At 36.2% G+C, this 27,726-nt stretch overlaps 1 protein-coding gene across 7 annotated transcripts in view; it reads right to left on the bottom strand.

The window, feature by feature from the left end:
• Ctns (lysosomal cystine transporter cystinosin) overlaps positions 1-27,726 on the bottom strand; it is a 100,090-nt gene that overhangs the window by 19,166 nt on the left and 53,198 nt on the right. Inside the window, exon 10 of one of the 7 annotated variants that reach the window (XM_083133301.1) lies at positions 2,141-2,251. The exons of 4 other annotated variants lie outside the window; for them this stretch is intronic. In XM_083133301.1, the coding sequence (XP_082989427.1) occupies positions 2,194-2,251 (58 nt within the window). In that variant the 3' untranslated portion in view covers positions 2,141-2,193. Of the gene's footprint in view, positions 1-2,140; positions 2,252-6,982; positions 17,408-27,726 lie in introns of those variants that run through there. 2 more of the 7 variants (XM_083133306.1, XM_083133309.1) reach the window with 2 other exon arrangements.

Below are 27,726 nucleotides of genomic sequence, written 5' to 3' on the forward strand. Positions count from 1 at the left end.
CATGTTTACAAAGGTAGAACAGCAATTGTGCATCAAAATCCAGGAGGACCGTGGCAAAAATGCACGAGAATGTCATCAAGACTTGCATGAAACCTGTAGCAACAACGCCTAGCCAATGCATAAGTTCATTTCTTGACGAGGTTGGGATATGTCAGAGAAAAGAACCTGACAGTGTTGTCACTTTTAAATTTACAGCCCACGTATGTGTAAAATGGGAAGGCCAACATTTAAAAGATAAAAATAACAGTTGCCTAATTTGAAACATGACAACAATGACTTCAAAGTAACAGAAAGATGTCCAAATGTCAGAATGGACAGAAAAGAGGACAATACAGGGTACTTAAGCCAGAATGCTTGCTGTTCATGTGTGAAGGAATCGAGTTGGAAAGGTTTTGACGTGACCTAAGACTAGGGGTATTTTTGCACTCAGCCAATATTTAGGTTCTTCCCCAGTATTTTCTTATGAAGTCATCAGTGGAAAGTAGTAATACTGATTATGTTGTGGCTATTGGTGTGGATGGTGAAAATGAAATCTAAATTGTGGGCGTGAAAGACTGTCACTATACTGAGGTGAGAATGTACAAGGGGTTTTAAGTGTGGAAATCTTACTTCAGGTGATCCAAGTTTCAGCAGTTGTGCAAATCTGTAGGGTTAGAGAAGTGATACGGATAGGGGACGTTGTCGCTCTTCTGATAGTTGTAGCTGTAGACAGCATGGTAGTGGCTGCAGGTGAAGGGTTATGGTGGAACTAAATGTTCCTCAGGTTGGGACAGAAGGAATTTTTGTGTCTGGTCTCAGGATGGCTGTGGCGAATGGGCAGAAAGTTTCTCGTTCACCACCCAACACACAGAGACAGTACACAACACACAATGTCATGATTACACCCTTTTATCTACACTAAAACCCCACCCAACAATGGCTATCTCCAAAAACAGACAAATTTGCACAGCCATCTACTACAACAGACCAAGAAACCAACTCCCTTTGCACCAGGAATGAGCCTATCTGAATATTTTAAGATTCAGATATCAGATGCTAATGAATTCCGAGATTTGGTTATTGGATGACCTGAGGTTCAGGCAATGTATCATAGAGCTAATGATTCGGAAAATGGATCATGGATCCAAAGGGTCAGGCAACAAATCCTGGATCTGATGGATCGAACATCTATTGCAGGGTAGCCACTGTAGTACCATGATAAAATTCAAGTATAATTCCCAGTTTTCAAGGTGAACTTTCCAAAAATTCAATTTTTTTTTCTATTTCAACCTTACGCATTACCACCTCTCACCAGCGACACGCCAATATATTAACAATATAAAGGGTCTGTGTGATTCCAATGTACCCAAAAAATTTAACTTAATTCACTTAAATGGTATATATTTAAAATATTTAAATTAGTGTGGAGTTTACATTTGCCATTTCACATACTCAGACTCGAATACATCTACAAACACAAGTCACAAATGTTACGGGATAAACTAATATACGAAAAATTGTTAATTGTATAAGAATTTCAAACTCAAATTTACCTAATCAACTTCAAGATATCTTATCCTACAATGATCTTCCGCCAGTCAGATAGATTGTTCTGGAAAGGACACTAAGAAATTGATTGAGAGAATCGTATTTCCCATGCAGTTTTCTTTCCTTTCCTTGATAAAAATAAAAAGCTAAACTTTAAAACACTTGCCTCAGAGCATTTATAAATATGTATAAGTTCAATGGGATTTGGATTAATAAAAGTTGAAATTTTTCACGTACAGAGAAAAATTCACACAGAATTTACAATAATTTATGCACGATTCCCAAAATTCAAGGAATTCAAGGTGAGTAGCCAACCTGTAATATAATATTCAAGATTTGGATATCAGATCCAATCCTGCAGGATTCGAATTCAGATTCAAATGCCCAACTACACTTTGCAACTTGTAACCCAACATTACCTCCACATAAAATCAGACACTATACTACAAAGCCCTACCAAGCTAATTACCCTTATTATTAATTATGCTCCATCTTTTTGACCTTTACCCACTAAGCCAAGAAACCACACACTACATTTGCCAAAGTGCAACTAATAAAACTCCCCATGCAAGTTTAAATTTTTATTACATATATCTACAAATATGATTAACAAGTGATCTTTAGTCAATACACACACACACACACACTCCTACAGCCCTCTTTTAGCTACCTGTCAATTAAATGTCTTCGTTCATCATCAACATCTTTTGCCTTTTCACGTTTCCTGAAAGTAAAGGATCCATAACCATAACTAAATGTGTTCAGTTCATTAATCTGTTGCAGGATTTATGTGCGGATATTCCCTTCATAATATTTTATTGTTAAATCTTACTAATGCTTGCAATTTGTTTTATATTTTTCTGTTTTAGAAAAAAAAATATGTTTCTCTCAGTCTTTATAAATGGATCTTTTGGGCATGATAATTTGAAGAAATGAGGCACTATAAAAAGTTTTGAAAATAGTTGTACACTAGCAATTAAAAGCTGCATATTCCTTGGAAACTATCAGTTTTGCTTTAAAATGTATGCAGTAGAATATCGATTCTGGGTTTTTCAAGGTGCAAAGGGGAAGGGGCTTAAAATGCAGAAAAATGTAATCTGGGAACATAAAATTGAGGTTTCACTCTGTACTTAAGTTTACACATGACAAAATATGAATATTCCAGTTGCTTCTTTGTAACTGATCTGTGGTGATCAGGCTCCAGCATGTCAGAGTAGACTGGGAATGACAAGAGTAGTTATCTTAAATTTATTTGTGCGTTCTCCTCCAGTGCCACTTATGTGCAAGTATCGGGGCTTTAAAAGTTGTGAGCATACAGTGCTCAATGTGTGTGTGCTACACTGTTCCTCGATTGACTGGTCAAAACAGGTTTTGAGGTGTCTCCTCAAGGTGTCGCATAGAATCAATGAACAGTGTAGCACACACATTCAGGACCCGACACTGCACGTAAGCTGATACTGCACAAATAATTTTAAGTTAACTACTCCGAGTGTCAACCAGAGCTGTGATAATGAAGCTGAATGTTGATTGGATGAAATTCATGAAAACACACAACGAAACATCCATAGACACTCGAAGCCCAAAATTTTCGATGGTAAGATAAGCTTGGCCATCTCTGTGGTCAATTCATACTGTGTTGAGGCTAAAAGACAGAATTATGTTGCAATGCCAGCACCCCCCACCCCCTTTAGATTTACATATTTCTTCAGAGTAACACTCCAATTTATAACATTCTAAACACTGTAGTATGACAGTTCATTAATATTGTGATCTAAAAGGAAGTGTTATTGTAATGCAAAAATCTGGTCGTATTTTCGTGACATTAAGAACTTTGCATTGGGTAACAGACTTAATTTCAACATAATACATTAAAACGTTACGTTTAGTTTTATAATAAAATAAATTTCTGCCTTGGTCAGCATATTGAGTTTTTCATACTACATTGGTATACAATGAAATATATTGCTGAATCTATTTTTCATTAACAATTTTATTAAAGTACTTGTATTTCTACAGCCTCTTCTAGTTCAATGCATTTTTTGACATTAGGTGCAGTGCAGTTGCATCACACTTGTACGCAGATGCAAGGAAATTGTGGTCAACCAAGTAGGCAGTCTGAGCAACAATAGCAATGTTCAAGTTCAGAAGATTCACCTGTTGCTTTCAATGTTCATTGACTGGTTAGCACATACCACCTATCATACACCACATTGTACACTGCTCCAGGTGCAGACACCAAATACACGTGAAATTCTGGGACTGGCTTTATTGTTTTTCAAAGTATTCACCCTTAAGATCTATACACTTTTGCATACGCTCAAACCAATTTTGAAAGCATTTTTTCCACTCTGAAGCTGATACCTCAAAAACCGCTGTTCGGAATGCGTCAGCAGCTGCTTCAGGCGACATAAATCGCTCACCATGCATCTTACTTTTTATGTGTGGGAACAAAAAGAAATCATTAGGTGATAAATCAGGTGAGTTTGGACAATGAGTCATTAATTCGACATTTTTACTGGACAAAAAATCAACAGTTTGGTGTGCTGAGTGGGAACTGGTGTTGTCGTGGTAAAGAATAATGCGATGATTTGGGTTTGTTTTACACAATTCATTGATGACCTCTGGCAAACAAATTGTTGTATACTACTCAGCATTTACATACAGTCCTTCAATCTTCTAAAGCTATTGTTGCCACATGTCCAGTATAACTGAAGAAACAATCAATCATTTGCTTGGCAGCACTCCCCGAAGGAACAACTTTTGTTGGTTTCGGCTCACTTTGCAACACCCAAACAGTGGATTGCTGTTTAGTTTCGGGTTCGTATGAATAGATCCAAGTTTCGTCCCCTGTAACGATGTACTACACCAAATTTGACTTGCCTCGGTTGAATTTTTTGAGCATTTCTTTACACCAATTTACACGAGCCTGTTTTTGAGCTTCAGTCAAGTTGTGTGGGATCCAACGGCTTGAAAGTTTCCGTACGTTCAGATGATCATGCAAAATCGTATGTAGTGCTTTCATGTCAATGTTCAAGGATGCCTGAATCTCACTGTATGTCACATGCCGATCTCTCTCAATCATTTCACGCACAGCATCAACATTACTGGCAACAACAGATGTGGATGGATGAGCTTCACAAAATTCACCAAGAAATGTGAAACCACGCTGGAATTCGGAAAACCAATTGTACATAGTCCTATTGGATGGTGCTTCATCCCCACAAGCCAAACAAAGTCGCTTGATGCATTGTTTCAGTGTTAAACTACATTTGAAATCATAAAAAATCATTGCCCGAAAGTGTCCACGAGAAATTTCCATTTCTCACACGAAACTACTACTTCAAACTGCTGTGAAAAATAAACTAATAGGCTTAAAGAAACACTCAAAGATAATTTAAACATAAAAAAGGTCTATTCTTCAGATTTTTATAATAGCGGAACACTAGCGCCACTGTTGGTGGTAGTTTGCAGAAACTTTTCCAGCAACCCTCGTATAAGACCAGAGTGTCAAAAAATGCAGCAAACTGGGCGGGGCTTATGTATGTGAATGTAAATTGTTTTTCACTATTTGTGAGCCATATTCCTAATTATTCTCCAGCTGACCGACTCACTGGAAAATTTTCACCTGCCAGCTGCCCAATTATCCTATTTTGATTTGTAGGACAGTAGGTTAAGTACAGAGTGTATCAGAAGTCCCTTACTACCCCTTGTAAAATCCGCAGTGATGTATTTTCATGGAATTTGATATGAGCGATACAAAATAGGCCTAGGGGGACACCTTTTGGAGTATGTTACGGGGACGGCCGCAATCTCGGTTCCACCATCTTGAATTCAACTTTTTTATTTAAAATGATAGGTTGGTCATGTGAAACATGACCATAGGCTAGAATTTCGTCAGGATGTCAAATCTGAAATCAGATTTCATGTAACTTCATTTGGTAAAAAGTTATTGGCAACTGAAAGTGATGTTTACCTGTTTGTTGCAGGTGCTGAACCATGACGTTAACAACTGAGGACCCCACCCAGATCATCAAACTGTGGGGTGGGAGAAATGCCCACGCAGTGGCTGCCAATTTAAATCTGCGTCATCCAGAACGTCACCCTGTGTCACATGTTGCACTGGCACAGTTATTAACCAAATTCGAGGAGACTGGCACGGTCTTGAACAGACCGTGTAGTGGACGACCGCAGACAGTCACGGATGGAGCAACAGCTACGGCAGTGCTGGCCTCCTTCGACTTTACCACAGCGAAGCACACGTCGTATAGCAATGCAATGTGCTATGAGTCACAGTTCAGTGTACAGGGTGCTACAGAGGCACAAGTAGCATCCATATAAGGTGCAAATGTAGCAACACCTCTCAGAGGGCGATTAAGATCGCCGCGTGCAGTTTTGCGAGTGGGCTATCACGCAATTACGGCTAAATCCAAACGTCGCTGTGCAGATACTCCATTCCGATGAAGCGAACTTCTACATAATGGGGAGGTGAATAAGCAAACCTGCGCTATTGGTAGCATGACAACCTCGCATGGACAGATCCCTACAAAATGACCGGTGCAGACAAAAATATGGTGTGGGCAGGTATATGGGGATCACGAATAATCAGTCCTTTCTTCATTCAAGGAAATTTAAATGTGGAACGATACCTGGGGATGCTACAGGAACAGATACTGCCAGCTCTGATGTCGGAAGATGGTACATTTGCCAGGTTTTTTCAACAAGATGGTGCGCCTCCCCATTATGGCATCCAGGTGCGTCAGTACCTGGATGAACAATTTCCTGGGGCATGGATTGGTCGACGTGGGTCAGTTGAATGGCCTGCCCAATCACCAGACCTAACTCAATGGATTTCTACCTTTGGGGACACATTAAGGCTATGGAGTATGGTGTGAAAATTCGTGATCTTCGTAATCTGGAACAAGGTATCATGGCTGCCTTTGAGCAAATTTCACCAGATACCTTGCTCGGTGTCCACAGAAAATGGGAGAAGCGTCTGCACACGTGCATTGCCCAGCACAGACAACATGTGGAGCACATTCTGTAACAGGTAAACATCACTTTCAATTGCCAATAACTTTACACCAAATGAAGTTACATGAAATCTAATTTCAGGTTTGTTGACATCCTGACGAAATTCTAGCCTATGGTCATGTATCACATGACCCACCTATCATTTTAAATAAAAAAGTTGAATTCAAGATGGTGGCGTCCCCGTGACACTCCCAAAAGGTGTCCCCCTAGGCCTATTTTGTATCACCCATATCAAATTCCATGAAAATACATCACTGCAGATTTTACAAGGGGTGGTAAGGGACTTCTGATACACCCTGTATATTGAGTTTGTATAATAAGTATTTTACAAAGCTAATTCTACCATTCTAATATATTTTATCATGCATTACTGGACAGTTAATCTAATAATCCCATGATTAATGTTAATCAACGCATGCTAAGATTTTTTCAATCGCCAACTTTATTTCATGCAATTGTACATAACATGATCTCTTGTCAATGTTACATTGACTGTGAAAAGTTCTATATCCATACATAAATACCACAACATTTAAGCAACAGATTTTCACAAATTACCAGTTTTAGTTATCTAATACAGTCTTACCATTGCACCATAGCATACCAAAAGAACTGAATTCATGCCCATTACTTCACATGCATGCAAGGTTAAATAACATGACCCAACAAATCCAGTTCTAACCACACACTATCATACAACTGGTCACTACTTTCAATACTACTACAACCAGTACATTAACAATAAAGAAATTTTGCAATGAGGTATAAACACGTACACAAACATGCATCCAATCAAAACATAATTGTGAATTACAATATTTCACCATAAATGTGTGTCATGTGTTGAAATATGAGATCACTTTAATCTTTACTAAATCTCACAACTAATAAAGTGTATCACCAGTTTTACACAAAATTACAACAATTATCTATGTGGATATCTGCTCAGCAGAGCACAAATTGTTAGAAACAAAAGGAAACACCGAACGAGTACACACGTACACTCGTATATAAAAAGATATGTTTTAGGTGTTTATTGTGGCATGGCTGATACGGCAATGTTAGCCGACACAAAATGTTTCCTGAGGATATCAGATAGTAATCAGAGGTAGTAAATAGGTACTCTTGGAACCCCTCTCTTAGCACAGGTGGCACCCAGATAAAAGTGGTCAGTTTCAGTAATAAAATTGATACTTCATGTTAGGGAAAAAAATACGACTGTATAACAAATGCACATAAGCAAATTACTAACTTCATCTACGAGACTCACTTTTAATTGTTCTATTAATTTCAATGGTTCATACCACCATCCACTTGAGAACTCGTTGCTTTCCTGCTGGGCTGGTTTCCGATTCCTGTCGTTTCCCTGTGTGCTTGTGTTGTCAATTCATCTGCTACGTTTGTTGCACGTGCTGGGTTTCAGTTGCTGCATTAGCAGGAACCAAGTGTGATGTGCCTGTTCAGCTCATGCGGAAAATCAAAGAGATGCATACAATTATGCACTTTCCACATGAGCTAAATATTTACAGTGATCAGGTGCATCAAATTTGCTTCCTAATAATGCAGAATCTGAAACACAGCACGTGCAACCAACGTAGAAGATGAACTGACTACACTAGCACTCCAAGTGGCACACAGGTAAACGACAGGAACAAGAGGCCAGCCCAACAGTGAAGTAACAAGTTCCCAAGTGTGCGTTGGCAGGGTCCTCTGAAATTAATAGAATCATTAAAAGTGAGTATTGTGGATATAGTTAGTAATTTGTTTATGTGTATGTAAAATTGATACATAATTAATACTAAAATATGATATGGAAAGAGGAATACAAGTTTTAAAATATGAAAGTAGTGATAAATATTTTTCATTTCATGAAATTTGCCAACTGAAATAGACAATATTTCAATAGTTGGTCTCAAATACAGCTGGATTCTAGTTTGTTTCAATATTGAAAACTAATGGTTTAAACACTACTAGTAAATCATGCCAAAAGATTTACTTTATGCACTGGGCTATGCCATTAAGGCACATGGAGTTGTGGATATAATCAGCAACATACTCCAACAATCAAAAATGTTCAAGCAATATTCTTCCAAATAGTAAAATAATAAAACAGAGTCTAGTGTAAGTGCATAAATTGGAACTATACTACACACTTCAATAAATCAACATCAGAAATTGAACCCAAAACTTGTTGATTACAAGGCTATAATCCTAACTGGTTAACTGACAATAGCATTTCTAGGTCAAATTTCGTGACAATTTTTCCTGAGGAAATGAATTCTCAAGACTTCTTTCTTTCTGTGATCATTATTAATATCAATAACGAAGAACAATTTGTTTCATAAAAATCTACTATTGCTATCATCTTATAATCAAAGGGTTCTTGGGTTTCCTGGTTGACGTACATTGCACAGGGGTTCGGATTCCACTTTGAAGGTCATGTCTCTATTCGTTTATGCAACCAACCTAAAAGGAATCATTGCAATTGTCTTGATGTGAATATTGTGTGTGCACGTGTCTGAGGCTGTGTTTAATATCTAGAAAAAATCTGAATGTATTTGTAATGTTACATCTCCTAAGATTACAGCATATTTCAGCCAATAAACAAAAGTCTCAATTTCATTTGGGAGACTCATATTTTGGGATTTGAATTCATGAGACTAGTAGAAACATCACAGATGGAGAATGCTATATACAAGTTAAGTCATGATCAAGATAAAAATCTATGCTACAATTCAGTATTACAATACCCACTTGCAATTAAGAACAGACTAAAATTTACATCTATCAAGATACTACGTACGTATATTCTCATCACTACCAAGCAATACTATTAAAAAACCACATTCCTACTAATACTGCTAAAATCCACAAATGACATTATTTCTCAACACAGGTCGAAGATTTTAGTAGTCTCAAAGATATATATTTGTATTGCTCCTTGTGTCATGGTCTACTTTCTTGTGTCAACTTGTAAAATAATGGTCCTTAAAACCTTTCCATAAAGGCTGTGGTAAATACGGCTACAAGGTTCCCTTAGATTAATGGTAGCTTAGTTATGTTTGATGTAGAATTTGGTGCAGATCAACATCTTGAGGACTGTAGCAAAGTTTGGGGAGAAAATTTGTGTAGGCAGTGTTTCCTCGTAGGTAAACTTGTGTAGAATTTAGTACATACATGCCACAAGAGAGAATTAATCTTCCATAGTTACTCATTGAGCTGTTGCGACTAGTATGAAATGACTGCACTTGGAAATGCCTAAACTTACTTGCTCACATGTTCTATACCGGATCGAAAATAACAGGGGTATGCTGAAGCATGCCCCTCCCCAGCCTGCAACAAAAGTATCCCTCATAAGGATAAATTTTCATTCTTCCGAGGGATGAATGATCTCTCCTCCGTAACAATGTCATGGATACACACACACAACAAATATTCCAATTAGATTTTCAAATAACTTGCTCATGACACCAGTATTGTTTTATGTTTTCAAATGTCGTCAATACAATTAATGACAGCATGTCTGACCACTGGGAGCTGGCTTCTGTGGCGGAGTAATAAGGACAGCAAGCTGAGATGACAAGGATCACAGGTTCGAATCCCGGACTGGGCATGGGTGTTCTTTGAGTGGCCCTTCATCAATTTCATCATTTCAACACTCATCCTCATCTTTGCGATTAGCCAAAATTGGCAGAAATGTAAAATAAAATAAACTAAATCAATCATATCTGACCACTGTGGATCTGTTAACATGCATCAGATTATCACACCCATCCAACAAAAAAGTTTTAACTCGCACATTGATTCTACAGTTTGCACTGAACTTGATCACAGTGCTTAATGCTACCTTCACTGGTGAGGGAACAATTTAGCAATTCTTACCTCATTCTCGATTAGGAATCGAACCATGGACAGTGGTAACATAATCAGTCATGTATTTTTTTCTCAAGACTGCTTATTATTTATCTCCAATTATTTTATTATTTTTCTCTCTACTTGTTTGAGCCATGTAGTCATCAATTCAAGAGTTACTTAAAAAGCAGGAAGTTCAAATGTAGAAAGTCAGATAAATGGGGCAACAGGCCTAATGTGCTAACCACACATCACCCATGTTGTTAAGGATCAAGAGAAAACTCAAGAAAAGATATGATGTAATCAGCACCACGCCTAAGCTGCATGTCTATCCCACAATACCAAAAACTGCAGAAAAATCAACTGTTCATGTCCCTCCTAAGGTTTTTATATGGTTCTGCCTGTTAGAGACTAACTTGGGCAAATCTCCAAATATTCTAACCTGATCTCATATTACATCACTTAATCTCTCTCAATCCTATCAAGTTGACCTCCTCCAATACTGCGGAAACTTTTACAAACTAAAACCACTAGATGATTGCAACAATTATCCACAAACATCATTCCTAACTGCAGTTAACAAAACAATGAGCTATATTGCGCATGTATTAAGGTTTATTTGTAGACATCTTTTTTTGGCTTTCTATGTAAGAGACGATTTATTTAATTGAGAACCTTATCTAAGATTAAGTTCAATAGAAGAATCAGAAATCTTTGCATTTTAAAGATTATTAACAAGGAAAAATGAACAGTGGAATATTTTAGTTTATATATTTGTGTAATTCTCTCATATATTCCTGAAAAACACTCCATACATATATTATTTTGATTCTTAGTGGTTTCGTATACATTAAAAAAATACACTTTCAGTCGAAAAACAACACATAACTGGATAAAAATTAAAATTTTGGTAAATGAAATCAATCCAAAAGAAAATATTCTTCATAGCGACCATTAAAATAATACATATAAAGGTAATATTAATCAGTCTCGTTTGACAATACAATTTGCATAACAATAATAATGAACAACAAAATTTTCTGGTGCATTATAAATTTGCAGTAACTTGAAAGACAAATTATGATATTTGAAAATTGAATTTATACCACGATCATAGAATATTCATAATTCGAAAATGGAATACTTTCTAAGGTTTTTTAAATATCTGAAACCTTTTATGTTCTATTAAAATGGTTGTGTCCCTTCATGTGTGTATGGTTACAATATAAAATTATCAAAATTTTAATAAAGAATGGATTTACTCCATTGTGGTATTCAGTATGAAACTCAATTATTTGATATTGAACAAAGATCCATTAACCATTATTTTAACAAACTGACTGCACTGTCTGAAATGCAAGCACAGATGAAAATATATTTATATAGTAGTTATTTTCCTCCGTGAGGCTATTTGTCCCATTAAGACACTCTTAAGAAATACATTTATAAAATATACTCGACAAATTCTTATTGCCATTTGGAGATGTTGACATGAATTCAGTAAATACAAAATCATTAATGAAGTAGAGGAATTACAAAATGCTGCTGTAACTACTCATACTGAAATAATGGTACTATATTTTAAACTTTCTATGTAAAACTCACAATTACACTGGCAGTTAATAGTGAATATGAATTAATGGTTTATTTCTTCAACAAATTTGCACCAAGAAACTTTGCTTGTATCACTAAATGTGTGTAACTTTCAGTAAGTGAAGACAATATCTGTATGCTGCATCTAACTACTATCCACAAAAATGTGTATTTTTGTAAATAAAAGTTCATATTAACTGAGAGAAACTGTGTGTTGAAAAGTAGCACAAAAATCTCACTCAAGTCTAAATCTATGTGTAACAATACTTTTACAACTTAAATGTACTCTAGGAATGCACCAAGCATGGAGATTATTTTCTGAGCATAAAGTTAATACTGATCATAATTAAAGCTGACCACCAGGATGGATATGTATCGCAATCCCAAATAAATGAGATCATTAATATCCTAGCAAGTTAAGCTTAAAAATTGCTTTAATTTAACAATTTACTCTTGTGATTAATTGTCATAACGGAATTATTGTGCTTGCAAAGAGCATAGATGTACACAATACGAAAAAAACTTTCACAGCATGTAGAGGACACAAAAACAACTTTTCTAGGTAATGTTTAGCTTGTCTAGGCATCACTGACGTTACAGATTCTCTAAAATTGCATTATCTAGCCTGTATGTAGGCAATCATTCAATATAGATTCATGGTTGCCAAAGATATTTATTCCTCTGTTGGGGAAACTAAAAACTTTTAGTGGGAAATGGATAAACTAAGTTACTAGTCTGGCCAAAGGTCATATTCTGTCATATATGTGAATACCTTACTGCTAAACTCATAAGATCTATACGTAATTCAAAAGCTACAGTATTAAATATGACAAGTAACATACATGTGAATAGTAATAAATGCAGGCGCGGAGCGTCCATGTAAGCCATGTAAGCCGGGCTTACACTTCATTAGTTCTAGTAAAATGTATGTAATTATCTGGCAAAAATTCGTAAACAACTTCCAAGTTCAAATCGGGTCGACACCAGTGTTCGAGATCATGTTTGTTAGATTGCAACACTTCAGCGCCAGGCGGCACATGGGATCTCCCGCCTTCTGCTTGTGGAAAGCTGTAAGCCTTCTGAATTTTGCCTTACAAATTTCTGACCGCGAACGAGCACTGCTTACCCTATCTGGGTGCAAGGCCCATTCTCTGGGTGGAGAAGAGCGGGCCAAAACCCACGTGTGTAAACCTTCCGGCCAGAGGCTTACAACAGCGTTGCAAACCTTATGTTTACAAAAAGTGTTGTTCATGGATGTCCGCAGTATTTCTTTCCACCAGGGAGGATTAAGCATAGTAATTTTTTCAGGGGTGGGGGGTAAACTAGGTATATTTCCCCCATAATAAAGTTGCCTCCTCAAAAGATACAAATTCAATTTGAAGTTAACATTTTTCTGCAACGCCCTTACAATAATTAACATAATTTGATGTGACTGAAATGAAATGATATGTGTGAAATATATTATTTTATGGTTGACATTCATTTTCCAGGAAGAGTTTCCTGCCCTTGCCCCTTCTGGACATCCATGGTCTCGTTTAAACTCCATAATTATGCTACATACTACTAAATTGTTCTGCGATCTACATATTATTAATATTTATTTGTAACAAGAAATAAATATAAATTCGAATGGTTCAACCAACGGGATGAGTTCGACGTCATACGTGAAAAGTTTGAGAAAATTCAACTACCACGAACAGCGGCCCACTTGTTTAATTTATATCCCCAACTTCCAAATGACTTTTGAAACTTGTGCGAGATTTAGCACCATTATGCTTGGGTTGGCTTCACTGGCTAACCGTGAACACGCGCGAGCGAGACCCAGGTCCTGCAAGAGGAGGGTTCTCCAGCGTTGTCGGGTATGAATGAATGGTTGGCTGCAAAGGAAATTTGAGCCAGTGGTGTTTCTAGGAGGTTTTTTCCGGGAACAGGGAATTCTGAAGCAAAAAACTAACAGGAAGGGGAAAAAGGAGAAACATCTAAAAATGAGCGAGAAACGGGAAAATTAGATATACAAACGCTTGTTTCTGTTTTTCGCTTGTAGGAGAGCACAAACATTGGAAATATTAAGATTTCTGTTTTTTGTTTATATTCGAACTCAGCTGGTAGTAATTGAGCTAACAAGTGCAATAACTTTTCCAAAAATTAAATTGTTTAATTAAAACTGAATATTGAACCAGTTTTACAAATCTCATGTCAAATGTGAACAAAATATTATTAATTACATAGTTCGTGGTTTAAACACTCTTCGAACAACGTACGAAATGGCTGATTATGGTCTTTCAGGTGCAGGATTTTCTTTTACACTACCCTTAGATAGCACTTACATTTCCTTTCACAGAAATTTCTGGATAAATCCTCAGAATTAGCGAGCATTTCTTTCATATTTTATTTTGTCTTTCTTTTTTTACGAAACATAAGGGAATTTTAAGGCAAGAAAGGGCATTTATTTATGTCCGAAAGGGATATTCCCCTCGAGTCCGAAACATCAGTGCATTGAGCAGTGACCGCTTCTGGATGTGATTTGTTTTTGTGTCCCCTTTCATGTGTTGTGTGCATGGTTAAAGTCTCGCGGTATTTCTTTGCGACTTCCATCCATTGGCTGTCATTCCTCTGCTGTAGTGTTATAGTGAACAACAAAAACTGCATTATGAAAGAAAACGAGTATGATTGTGCGGTGGGGTGGAGAACTTGTTGAAGACGCCGTTGTCCAGCAAGGATTTTGCTGCCAAGAAGAAACTTGTGGATGTAGGTAGGCCCACCCACCACCTCTCTAGCAGGCACGGTAACAGAAACGAAAAATAAAGTGCCCCGATTTTGTGATTCATGGTACGAGCTGATACTTGGTTATGCAGCGGTTGTAAAAAGTATTCAGCACTTTTCTGTTTCTTTCTGTTTTAGTTTCTTTTATCATTTTTCTTCATTTTATCTAACATTGCATTTTTTTATGGTTACGTTACTCATTGTGATAGGAATAAAACTGACGTAATTATCAGTTGAAATGTAGGAGATATACAGCCTAGCAAAGAAAACACCAGGCTCAGGGATTTATCCAGAATATTTAATCTGATTTAGTGTAACTTCGTTTTTAAAGGGTGTAAGGTTAAATTTAGTGCCAAAATTAGGGTTTTGTGAAAAATTTCAGGGAAGTGTTCTGAAAAAATGGGGGAGGGATTGATGATTGTGGATAAATCACTGACCCAGCCCAAAAATAAACAAGCCTTCATCATGCTAGGCTTACACTGTTGGAAAGGTCACGCTCCGCCACTGAATAAATGTATAAGCTGAGGGGAAAGAGGAAGACAAGCAGTTTCAAGGTACCTGTTGCCATAGTGTACTATCACTTTTAGTATCTTATCAGACAAAAAAAATCAATCCCAGTGGCAACAGTGAATCTCTGTTGCATGGTTTCATACATACAAGTTAGAAAATGCCATTTTTTGAGAGCCAACAGTTTTGGAATGAAGCTTCAATGAGTAAAACTTTACTAAGAAAAGTTAGCAGTGTTGTATAGCCAAACCCTGCGTAATTTACCACTACTGATAAATGATAAGTGTCCCGATCTGATATTAAAATGGTCAACATATCATGAAGAAGCAGATTCCTTCATCTCTTTAATTATTGTATTTTTCATGTAATTTTAATGGGTCTGAGAAACTAATTTTGCACAAAAAGTACATTTATTCCAAACAATTTATATTATTATAGCTACGTTTCTACAAACATAAAAATCACTCTCGTTTAGTTACGTTTCAAACACACACTCCACTGTTTGAAAGAGGTGAAATAAATACATTTACACAGGCATAAAATAAAGAAACCGGAAAACTGGTCCTTCTTTGGAATAACCTTACATTTAAACTTAAACCAGCAATCTTTTACATTGCCAGAATTCACATATGTAAAAAAATATGATCATTAAAATAATGTCTGAATTAAGTTTTAAAATATATATATAAAACTTTAAAACATTTAACAAAAATAAGATTAAAATTCGTGATTTTATCATCTTTGGTATAAAGTTAAATGCTTTCCTACATATTACTAATATGGAAGAAAATAATTCTCACACATGACTTGGTTAATTCCTAGAAGTTGCTGCAAACCTTTTGTTCTAATAGTTTGCTGCAATCATGAAACAGAGTAGCATCTAATACAACATGTTTTAAAGTATACATCATCTACATTATATAGTTTTCTACTTACATGGAATGCGACAATTCAACAACAGTAAGATCACAGCTTTTCAAATTGGTTATTTACTGAATTTACTGAAAACCGATACTAAAAATTACTACACAATTCTACGATTTGTCTTCTCACCTTTTAAAGGGAAATATATTGAAAGTGCAAATTATTACATAAAAAATTATTTGTTATAACACTTTTCTCAACACACAAAGAGTGCCCACTACAAAATATGGAAAAACATTCTTTTCACATTAATTATTTACTATACCTATCGTAAATTCACATGCAAATGCAGGAAAGACCAGTGTGAGCAACAAATGTACAATTCTAATGTAATGATTCTTGGAAGGAGATAAAAGTAAATTTTAGTTTTAGTAACAAATGAACCGATCCAAGCTGGTAGTTATATTACTACTACATCACTATCACTTACACATGGTGATCATTTTGAAGTGAAAACTACTTCTCCTTTACTGCTACCCACAACTCATAAAGTTCCTACAAATTTCTCAATTTTCTAGTGGACACTCTGTACAATAAATAACAAAGTTGTATGGCTATGTTCATGAAATGTTCGTCATGTTATAGAAAGGACACTTGAATGCAAGGTAAGATCTATCTATCCTCGCATGCTCAAGGCGGATTATTGCTTCGAACCTTAACAAATGTCTTCATGCAAGAAAACCGATCAAACTTCTTCATCTCTCGACTCAGACTAACTCCGAGTCACCACCGGCTAAATCGTATCGACGATGGGCCCTATTTCAGAGGAATAGTTTTAAATATCACACGTCAGAAAAAAATCAATGTGTGCAAACCAAATTCATTAGTGCTAGCTAGTGCACAAAGCAACCATCGTGGCAGTGAATTCACAAAGGCATTAGTGTTTGAAGGCAGACACACATTTGTTAGTTACATCAACATCCATCCACTATGAATCATGTCTACTTAAAACTATCAATAAATTATTACGTCTTTCATTACAATAGAAAGCTAAGCCTGCAAGCTATTATCGCAAAGAGGTAGTTGACACCTTACAATGGTATTTCAAAAATATATTTTATCACATAACCATTATCTTTTTTAAAAATGTCTTACATAGAAGCTATAAAAATTAGCTACTTTTAATAGGCTTGGGAGTCATAGCAGGTAAATGTTAGTTAAGGAACATTACTACTATCATTTGTTTAGTAGATACATGCGACCTTGGCCACTGAAACAGAAAAATGCATAGCGTTAACAAGCATACATTACACATAACTACATACATCTAAAGTAAATCAAAAGTGCACTATAGAATTATACTATCATTGTTAGTACATATCTGTCATGAGAAGCACAAAATACACCTAGCTACACATTTAGCACACAACACTACTTTCACTGATTTGGCATGCATAGTATTTGGTTATACAGGAACTGTTTGGCAAGAATGTTTTGCAACAATGAGAAACAACATTTAAAAAATAAAATCAATCAATCATATCACATGTCTCTGGATTTCTTGGAATTATTATACTTTTATAGCACCTACCACCATCATCAGGAAATTAAAAACATTGATTCACTGTTAAAAGTTGACAAAGCAGCCACCACTGTAATAGTGCATTCTTGATCGGGCTATTAATACTAATATTTTTGCCCATTCACTCTTAACATCTATACCAATTGCATATTGTTGCAATTAAAGGTTTTTAGAAGATTTATGTATGTCAGAATATGAGTCAGAAATATGCTTCTAATTCATAGAAAATAACACAATATCTATCACGGATTCATGAAAGCCATTATTATGACAATGTTAGGATATAGATTTAACAATTCTCAGGTCATGTGGACTCTCCAGAAGTGCCAATTGGCATTCGTGGATTCCAGAAAGACGTTAGCCCTATTGGTAATTCTATTTGAACTGACAGGGTATAAAGGGTAACCGTTTCTCAAGACACCCAAATATCAAACTCAATTTCACATAGTATACCCTACACTGTAATTTCCAAACTAACATGGACCCATGACCAGTATAATCACGTGTGGGGCTTGTGCTTTGTGCTGTCCATTTGTGTTTGTGTTCGTTCATCCATCTCATTACCATTCACCCTTATCTTCACATTAGATAATACAGGGTGGTCACTCTAGGACCATGTTAAATTCAAGTATAATTCCCAGTTTTCAAGGTGAACTTTCCAAAAATTCAAGGGTACAAGCAGATGTTTGCTCTATTTCAACCTTACCTATTACTGCCTCTCACCACCCACACACACACACGCAAATATATTAAAGATATAAAGGGTCTGTGCAATTCCAATGTATCCAAAAATTCTAATTCAATTCAATTAAATTGTATATACGTTTAAAATATTTAATTTAAGGGATTTTATATTTCCTATTTTATATACTCACACTTGACATAGATCACAAGTCACAAATGTTACGGAATATATTAATCAACGAAAAGTTGTAAATTGTATAAGAATTTCAAACTCAAATTTACCTAATGAACTTCAAGATATATCATCTTGCACACAGATTGTTCTGCAAAGGACAGTAACAAAGCAAACTGATTGAGAGTTGAGAGAATTCTTTTTCATTTTCCACGCACATTCTTTTCTTTTTCTTCCTCGATAGAAATAAAAGTTGAACTGTGAAAAACTTGCCTCAGGGTATTAATAAATATGAATAAATTCAATGGAATTTAGATTAATAAAAATTGCAATTTTTCACGTCTACAGAGAAAAATTCACGTAGAATTCACGCATAATTCCCGGAGCCAACAATTCACGCATAATTCCTGGAATTCGAGGAATTCCCTGTGAGTAGCCACCCTGCAATAGTGGCAGAAAAGCAAGGTAACAAAACAAATCAACACATTAGCCCTTATCATAGGCGCCGACTCCATGGGGCTTGGGGGGGCTCGAGCCCCCCCAATGTTAACGATATGGGGTCAGAGCCCCCCCCCCCAAATAATTTGCTTAAGAGGATCTAATGTATTACTTTGCTTCTCTTGTAAAGTTTACTCTGAATTGTGCTCCATGAATTTAACTTTAAATACACATTTGAAATATTCTAGACCATCAACGCTGGGGGGCTGAGACCGCTAAATCATCAACTTTGGGGGCGGGCTATGACCAGAGACAGCAAAACACATGAGGGAGGTTATCTAAGTGTCCCCCTCCGATTTCCATGAAACGTGGCAGGTCTATAGAGGGGCCCAAAAGAAGAAATACGGTTTTTTTTTAGTTTCGGCTAAAAAACGGGTTTAGGGGCAAACCCCCCTCAAATGTCAAGATGAGGACAAATTGAAGTGGGGATCTGACCCGTGTCCCCCTCCGATTTCCATGAAACTTGGCAGGTGTATAGTGGGGCCCAAAGCAAGAAATACGTGTCTTTTTGTTTCGGCTAAAAAACTGGTTTAGGGGGCAACCCCCCCTCAAATATCAAGATGAGGACACATTGAAGCGGAGATCTGACCCCTGTGTCCCCCTCCGATTTTCATGAAACTTGGCAGGTTTATAGAGGGATCCAAAGGAAGAAATACGTTTTGTTTCGGCTAACCACGCTCCGTTGCCCTGCTCTGGTCCGTCTATTGTTATGCCCATGCCTATCCGGGAACAACGGTGTCTATGAATTCAGCATCTCTCTACAATTGCACTGCGTTTGGTATCGACAATCCTACAGTTCTGTGCTGTGTGTGTTCCAATTATATGTGCGTGTTCTTCCTATGCCAGATTTACGTGGTTTCGGGGTCAGATCCCCACTTCAATTTGTTGCCCCCTAAAACAGTTTTTGAGCCGAAACAAAAAAACACGTATTTCTTCCTTTGGCCCCCTCTATACACCTGCCAAGTTTCATGGATATCGGAGGGGGACACTTAGATAACCTCCCTTATAATTATGAGTATTGTTAACAAACATTTTCACTAAAGAGTTTTAAAAGACGATGTGCATGAACTAGGGGAGTGGATGGGACGTTCAGGCTACAAATGGCTCTCACATGACATTCAGAACGAGATCATTGATATATTAGGGAAATCTGTTTTGCGCTCCGTGGTAGCAGATATTAAAAGTCGCGAATGTGAACAATTGACATTCTGCATTGGAACTGTGAATGAAAATTTTGATATTTTTGAGGAATTCATGGGCTTTTACGAGATTCCGAACACTGAGGCCAAAATTTTAAAAAAAGGGAGAGAGTGAGTCATTCATTAATTTATTTCAGTGATCAGAGCCCCCCCAATAATTTTGACAAGTCGGCGCCCCTGGCCCTTATTTCAAAGTGTACAGTGTGTAATCAGCAATATGAATTTCATTAAATTAATTGGTTCTTATCAATAACTACACCTTCCTGGTCATGAGAAAACATACAGGGTGGCCACTCTAGGATGGTGATAAAATTCAAGTATAATTCCCGGTTTTCAAGGCAAACTTTCCAAAACTTCAAGGCAACAAGCAGATGTTTTCTCTATTTCAACCTTACCTATTACTGCCTATCACAATCCACCAACACACACACAAATACAGTATCAATATAAAGGGTCTGCATCCAAATATTCTAATCCAATTCAATTAAAACGTATATATATTTATTTAATTTAAGGTGCAAAGTTTAGTTTAGATTTGCCACTTCACATACTCAGACTCAAAATACATCTACATACACAAGTCACAAATGTTACGAAAAATTGTTAGAAATTCAAACAAATATTACCTAATCAACTTCAAAATATCTTATCTTGCAATAATCTTCAGTCTGTCAGATAGATTGTTCTGCAAATGGCACTAACAAAGTAAACTGATTGAGAGAATTGTTTTAATTTCCATGCACCTTACTTTTCCTTCGTTGATAAAAATAAAATTACTCTGATTGATTTATTTGTTGTTTTAAGTTCACTTTATGCACATTAAGGCTAAATAACTGGGACTGGATCCAAATCTACTCTGAAAAACTTGCCTTGGGACAATTATAAATATGTATAAATTCAATGGGAATTGTATTAATAAAAGTTGCAATTTTTCATGTCTCCATAGAAAAAAATGCATGCAGAATTCACACACAATTCCCAGAATTCAAGGAACTTCCGGTGAGTAGCCACCCTAACAAAGTATGAAAAACATTTCGGTTTTCTCTTTTTCGTAATCAAAATATAGGAAGAAAGTATTTTACTTCATTTAAAGGAAGTGATAGGCATAAACATATTAAAAATTGAAATTACCTCAAGTATGAATAAACATCACAAGCATTACGTAAATGAACCACAGCATATACAACGTGGTGTACAATGAGTTCTCACTCCCACTCCATGAATTGAAAAAATGTACTGGAGGGGAGGTACGAGAAAGGTAAATCTTACTTAAAAATTTTATCTTCATCTCAATGATCCCAAAATTATTATTGTTATTATTTCTGTTATCAGTGTTCATAGACAGAAAAAGTGTCAGATTTAGCAATTAAATATATGAATGAGTAAGGAGACATTGTGAAAAAAGAATTATTAATAACATATCCTTCATATTAACAACACTGAATGTGGAAATTTTGATGGCAATATTACTATTAAATTTTAACTAGCTGTGTTATTAGAATAGTTCTAATATTTTCTCATGGAAGAAATAATAGTTTTTACATTGTAAAGGGTCTTTCATTAAGAGTGATACTTTTTAAAATTGTAATTTCTAGTTTCTAATATTTTTTTGTGTGCTTCCAGGTGTGAAAATATCCAGCACAATTTGCAGTTTCATCATGCAGCGACTCACGCTTCCTGAACGTTTAGAAATCATTAATTTTTTTTTACCACAGTGGCAGCTCAGTTGTGGGTGCTCATCGTTTGTTCACCAGAGAATTGGGTTGCCATCACCGTTTCTCTATTCAGGCTATACGCCGCACTGTTGCCAAGTTTGAGCGGGATTTCACTCTACACGACCAGAAGCCACCAAGAAGACAACGTCAAGCACGAAGTGAGGACAATATCGCAGCAGTAGCGGCCAGAAGAGCTGAATGTGTCAGTGTCAAGACGATCTCAACGTTTGCGGCTATCTGAGACATCAACTTGGCGAATCTTGCGAAAGGATTTGGGCCTGCATCCATACAAAGTTGTATTGACTCAAGAGTTGAAGCCAAACGATCGCAGATTGCATCGTGAGTTTGCTGATTGGGCCGTAGCAGTTGGAAGCTGATCCTGATTTCAGTGGAAAAATCATCTTCTCAGACGAGGTGCATTTTTGTCTTAGTGGCTTCGTCAATATGCAAAATTGTCGTTATTGGAGCGAGAAGAACCCACAAGTGGTTCATGAGGTACCATTGCATTCAGAAAAACTCAATGTGTGGTGCGGTTTATGGCGTGGCGGTGTCACTGGAACTTATTTCTTCGAGATGATGAGAGAAGAACCGTTACCGTCAATGGCAACCGCTACAGATCTATGTTAAGCGAATTTCTGTGGCTAGAACTTGAGACCATAGATATTGAAAACATGTGGTTCCTGCAGGATGGCGCTACGTGCCACACGGCTGATGTTACGCTCGATTTGCTGAGGGAGAAGTTTGGCGACCGGATCATCTCAAGACGTGGATGTGTGAATTGGCCGCCACTGTCGTGTGATTTAACACACATGGATTTTTTTTTCTTTGGGGCTACATCAAAGCCCAGGTCTATGCTGACAAGCCACGAACTTTGGAACATTTGGAGGCGAACATTCGTCAGGCTATCGCAGACATAACGCCACTAATGTTGGACAGAGTGATTAATAATTGGAGCCATCGTGTGCGTCAGTGTGTTAAAAGCCGTGGTAAACATTTGAACGATATTTTGTTCAGAACATAATTGCAATGTCTAAGCTTCAAAATAAAGCACAATTTACTTTGATATGTTGAGTGGTTTATATTTTTTTCAAATTTTAAAAAATATCACTCTTAATGAAAGACCCTTTAAAAAATTAACCTTCAACATGAGATTCATATCTGCAAATTTCCCTGCAGTTTTCTTATAATATCTGTTTTGATCTAATATTGTCTTTGAACTTCCCTGTACCAAGTGGAATTTTCCATCATGTGCTAACAGTGGACTGGAGGACTCAGCATGGAAATATGGCCTACTTTCTTCTAGCTGGCTTCAATCACCCCACAGTCCACCTATCAAACTGGCTTAAAAACAAAATATCTCAGTTCAACCACAAACTAACATATGTGTTCCGCAACAGTGCTGATGCTAAAAATCTCGTGACTTCAATAGTACAAGCTGACAGCGCAAAATTAGCCAGCATTGACATAGTACGTAGATATGTACAATTCAATCCCCATAGACCCAGCTCTGCTTTCAGTTGAAAGATGGCTGACAATAAACCTGCTCTAGAGGTACAAGAAACAACCAGGCTGTTGGAAGTTTGTTTAAAACACAACTACTTTCAGTTTGAGGATAAATTCTACAAACAGTACGAGAGCCTTGCGATGGGCAATCCGCTATCAGCTCCTTTAGCAAACATTGTCATGCACCTGGCTGAAAAAGAGATACTTCACACTCCAGAACTGCAATACATCCGATATGGAAGGTACGCGGACGACACAATAGTCATATACAAAAAGGCACAGGAACTCAACCTCCTAGCGAACAAATTAAATAGCATCCATCCCAGGCTCAACTTCACCGTAGAACAAGAGGAACATGGTAAGATCAACTTCCTGGACATCACAATCAGCCGTGCACTTAACAAATTCATAACCACTGTCTACAGAAAACCAAATGCAAGCAACAAGTACATACACAATCTCTAGCCTGATATTTCTACAAATAACCTGTCATTTAGTGCAAAACTCTGTCATTGTTGTCTTCTTTTCATAAAAAAATGTCTAAGTCAGGTGACGATCCTTGGGGAGAGTAATCGCCCCTCTCAACTGCCAGGTTTTTAGATATATTATCATGCTTAATATTTTGAAGACGCAAATGATCTGTCTTATATCAAAGTGTTTAACAGGATCGAGAATAGTTTTTAAAGTTTGATTTAAGCTCACTTTGTGCTCACAATAGGCTAATCGAAACTGTACTTGCAGTTTAAATTTGGATTCAAATATGTCTCCAAAGGAGATCAAACCAGAGGAACCTTGACGGAATAAGTTTTTGTTTTCTTTATATATCCACTTTACCCCACATATCTGATTGTTCAGTTTACTGTGGCAATGAGGTTTATTCCTGAGTAAACAAAAAATAATCGATCAGACAATTCAATTATAGATGGCAGGGAAAGAATTTCCAGTTTGGGCAATTTTCCAACGTAAACAAGTGGAAGGAATACAGATCGTCTCCAAGCTTATTTTCTTATAAAAGATCGGAAACAAAATGGATCACTTAAAATTTTTTGAGTGATATAGAGAAACAAAGGTACCTAGAAAAGATTGGCAACTTCCCGGATTCTTTGAAAGAAGATTTATGGAAAAATAGTAGTCTTCTCCAAGACAATGTTGATCTTCTACCAACAGTTTCGTGTTAAGACTTCTGCAGGTTGAAATGAAGCTTACATAAATTATAAACATTGAAATACTTCAATTTTACAACAGTAAAATGTACAATTTTCGACATTGTGTAGTCAAACACAGCCCCTTTAATTTTATCATATAGTTTAGAGAGGGCATCGTCAGAAATTTTTGTAGGGGGTAAAGACCAGTAATAAAAGTAGAATAGTAGAAATAATAATTACAACTGTTATAAATGTTATACAATAAATAATTACTAAACTAATGAAATAAATTTTATTCTAAATTTGTTATTATTTATTTATTAATGCTATTCGAGTGCATATCCAGCACAACAGTTACAATACTGAAATGTTTGTTTGTTTGATTTAGTTTATTTTACTTCGCGTTTTGTGCCTCTTGGCTAATTTGCGAAGATGGGAATAATTGATGAAATGATGAAATTGATGAAATTGGAAATTCACAAACAACCAAGCCCGAGCGGGATTCGAACCTGGGACCTTGGCATCGCAGCGCGATGTGCTAACCACTCGGCCACAGGGTCCAGCAATACTGAAATGCACAGTTATTGTATTTTATTATTTAACTTTTGCAAGTGTTGTTCAAGGAAAGACATTAGAAGTTAGTAATAAATACTAATAAAGTTTACATTGATTACATTAAATTATAAAATTATATTTTTTGGAATTCAGGATTATAAACAGTTTCAATTTTTAAATATAGTCAATACATGTGCGTTAGACAATTATGATTTTCGAAACACGTAAAATATTTTCATTTGAATTACTCTGTGATGTAGTGTCGACTATAGAGCCAATTCCCTCGTGTTTGTGTCCAGTCATTTCGCTTTACTGCCTGAATTCATTGATTTTTAATTATCGGATCTGTCTGAAAACTATGCATAGATACCAGAGATAAAATATTCGTTCCCAACCTCGTGTTGTAACCAAAAGCCACACAATGATTGTCGCCTTTTCTTAAGACACTATGTCATTCTATTCAAAACCGGAAGTAAAGTTCGCACCAAGGAAGCACAGAAATGTAAACATTGGGTGAATAGCCCCCATGAATAGAACTGTGATAACATACAATAAAAACACTCTATTCCAGCCCCAAAGTCCTATTTTTTATTAATAAAAAACTCTTAAAATCTAGAGCATGGAAGTCAGGTTGGTTCCCAACTCACTTATATAAAACAGTGCAAGCATAGGCTAGAATTGATTATAGATAAGGTAAGGTACCTGACTGAAATTCACCCCTCCCAACTGCAACTTCTGGATCCACAATGTCTAAGTAAATGCACAATTTCTGTACAATAAACTGCAGTCCCTGGTCACATACACAATGATGTTGAATGAGCTATTCATGTTATTCACGGAACATTTCCATTTTGGTAGAATATGGTTACCAGTGTGGTAAATTTTAGATCAGTACCTTATTCAGGGTTGCTACGATTTTTTGATTATGAAATTCTCCCGAGATTTCCAGGTTTTCCAGTCCAAAAATTAAACTTTTCCAGACATGTTTATCATCATGATTTTTGCTTTTGAACCTTGTCTTTTTTTTTCAATTAAATATATGATCTGTAATCCACTAAATATTATGAATATTCACTTTCAAAACTTTTTTTTAGCAAATTTCATTCTTCACACACAAGAAAATGTGAAGATTTGAAGAGTAAAATGTACAATTACAATCTGCATGAAAATACACAATTTTTCATTTTCTGATGGATTCATAATGTCGTAGAAAATGCTGCTTTTTTGCTTACATTTATAAGTGCACAGCATCTGGAGAAATTTTAGTTGCATATAGGAATTCTATAGGAAATGCCAACAAGACTAAGATAATAAGACGATAACCTCATCTTCATCAACCTTTCCAATAATTATGATCATATTGTAAAAGAACTTTAGTTATCAATCAGATATCTGGACTGCAAGTTTTACTTTGATATTCCTTCTAATATCTAGTATTATAAAAGTAAAAAATTATTACAGAAATTCGAAGGAACCATAATTTTGCACAAGACTGAGAATCATAAGAACGAAAGAAACAAGTTTCTAAATTGAATCTTCTTTGGGAGTGGAATACAAGAACCGGATCCAGAAGGGCAAGTGAACTGCTTGTTCATTTTGCAACTTTTATTCTTGCAGAATCCAAAATGAACGTAAATTCCAGACGATTTGCAAAATTCCCTGACATTTCCCTGATTTTTCCCTGACAAGCCAAATTCCCTAACACTTCCCTGTTTTCCAGGTTTTCCAGATGCGTAGCAACCCTGGTTTCAACATGAGTCATTCCCTTAAGTCTGCTTTTTTAAAAAAGAATTGTTTTTTAAGCTACTTTTTGGTGTCTCACAATTTCAGTCATGCAATTTTAACCCAGTAAATTAAACTCAAAGGTCTCATGTACTTACGCTGAGAAGTGCACCTTGCCTTCTCCAGTTTTTCAAGATGAGAACTTTAAAAAGTTAATTTTGCAGCGACATACAGAATATATAAGCTACAGTAGTGGCATTAATTCTGGACACGTTTAGTAAAATGTTATTTTTTTAAAAATCTCGAATGTAGAAACTATATTCTATATATAAATATTAAACAAGTTTAAATGACATCATTCAGTAACTTCAATAATTGCATCTGAGTGCAGCATTGTAGTCTGATTATAATTGTTATTGTTATTTTGAACGAACAGAACGCTTGTGTGCGATTGTTGTATAGTAGGTCAACTTCCAACTGCTACAAACAATGAAGCTCACACTTAACCCACAGTACAATACAGAAAATACCAATAATCAGAGAACAATGCTGCACTAAGATGAAATTCTTGAAGCTACTGAACAATCTACAACAATGATGCTCCAAGTTGACCTACTATACATCAATTGCACACAAGCGTTCTGTTGGTTAAAGATAACAATAACAATAATAGACTACAATGCTGCACTCAGATGCAATTATTGAAGTTACTAAATGATGTCATTTAAAACTTGTTTAATATTTCTATACAGAATATAGTTTTTACATTCGAGATTTTTTTTAAAAAAATTATATTTTACTAAAAGTGTCCAGA

Source organism: Lepisma saccharinum, chromosome 1 (assembly GCF_977018435.1).
Source record: "Lepisma saccharinum chromosome 1, izLepSacc3.1, whole genome shotgun sequence".
In the NCBI taxonomy this organism is placed as follows: Eukaryota; Metazoa; Arthropoda; class Insecta; order Zygentoma; family Lepismatidae; genus Lepisma; species Lepisma saccharinum.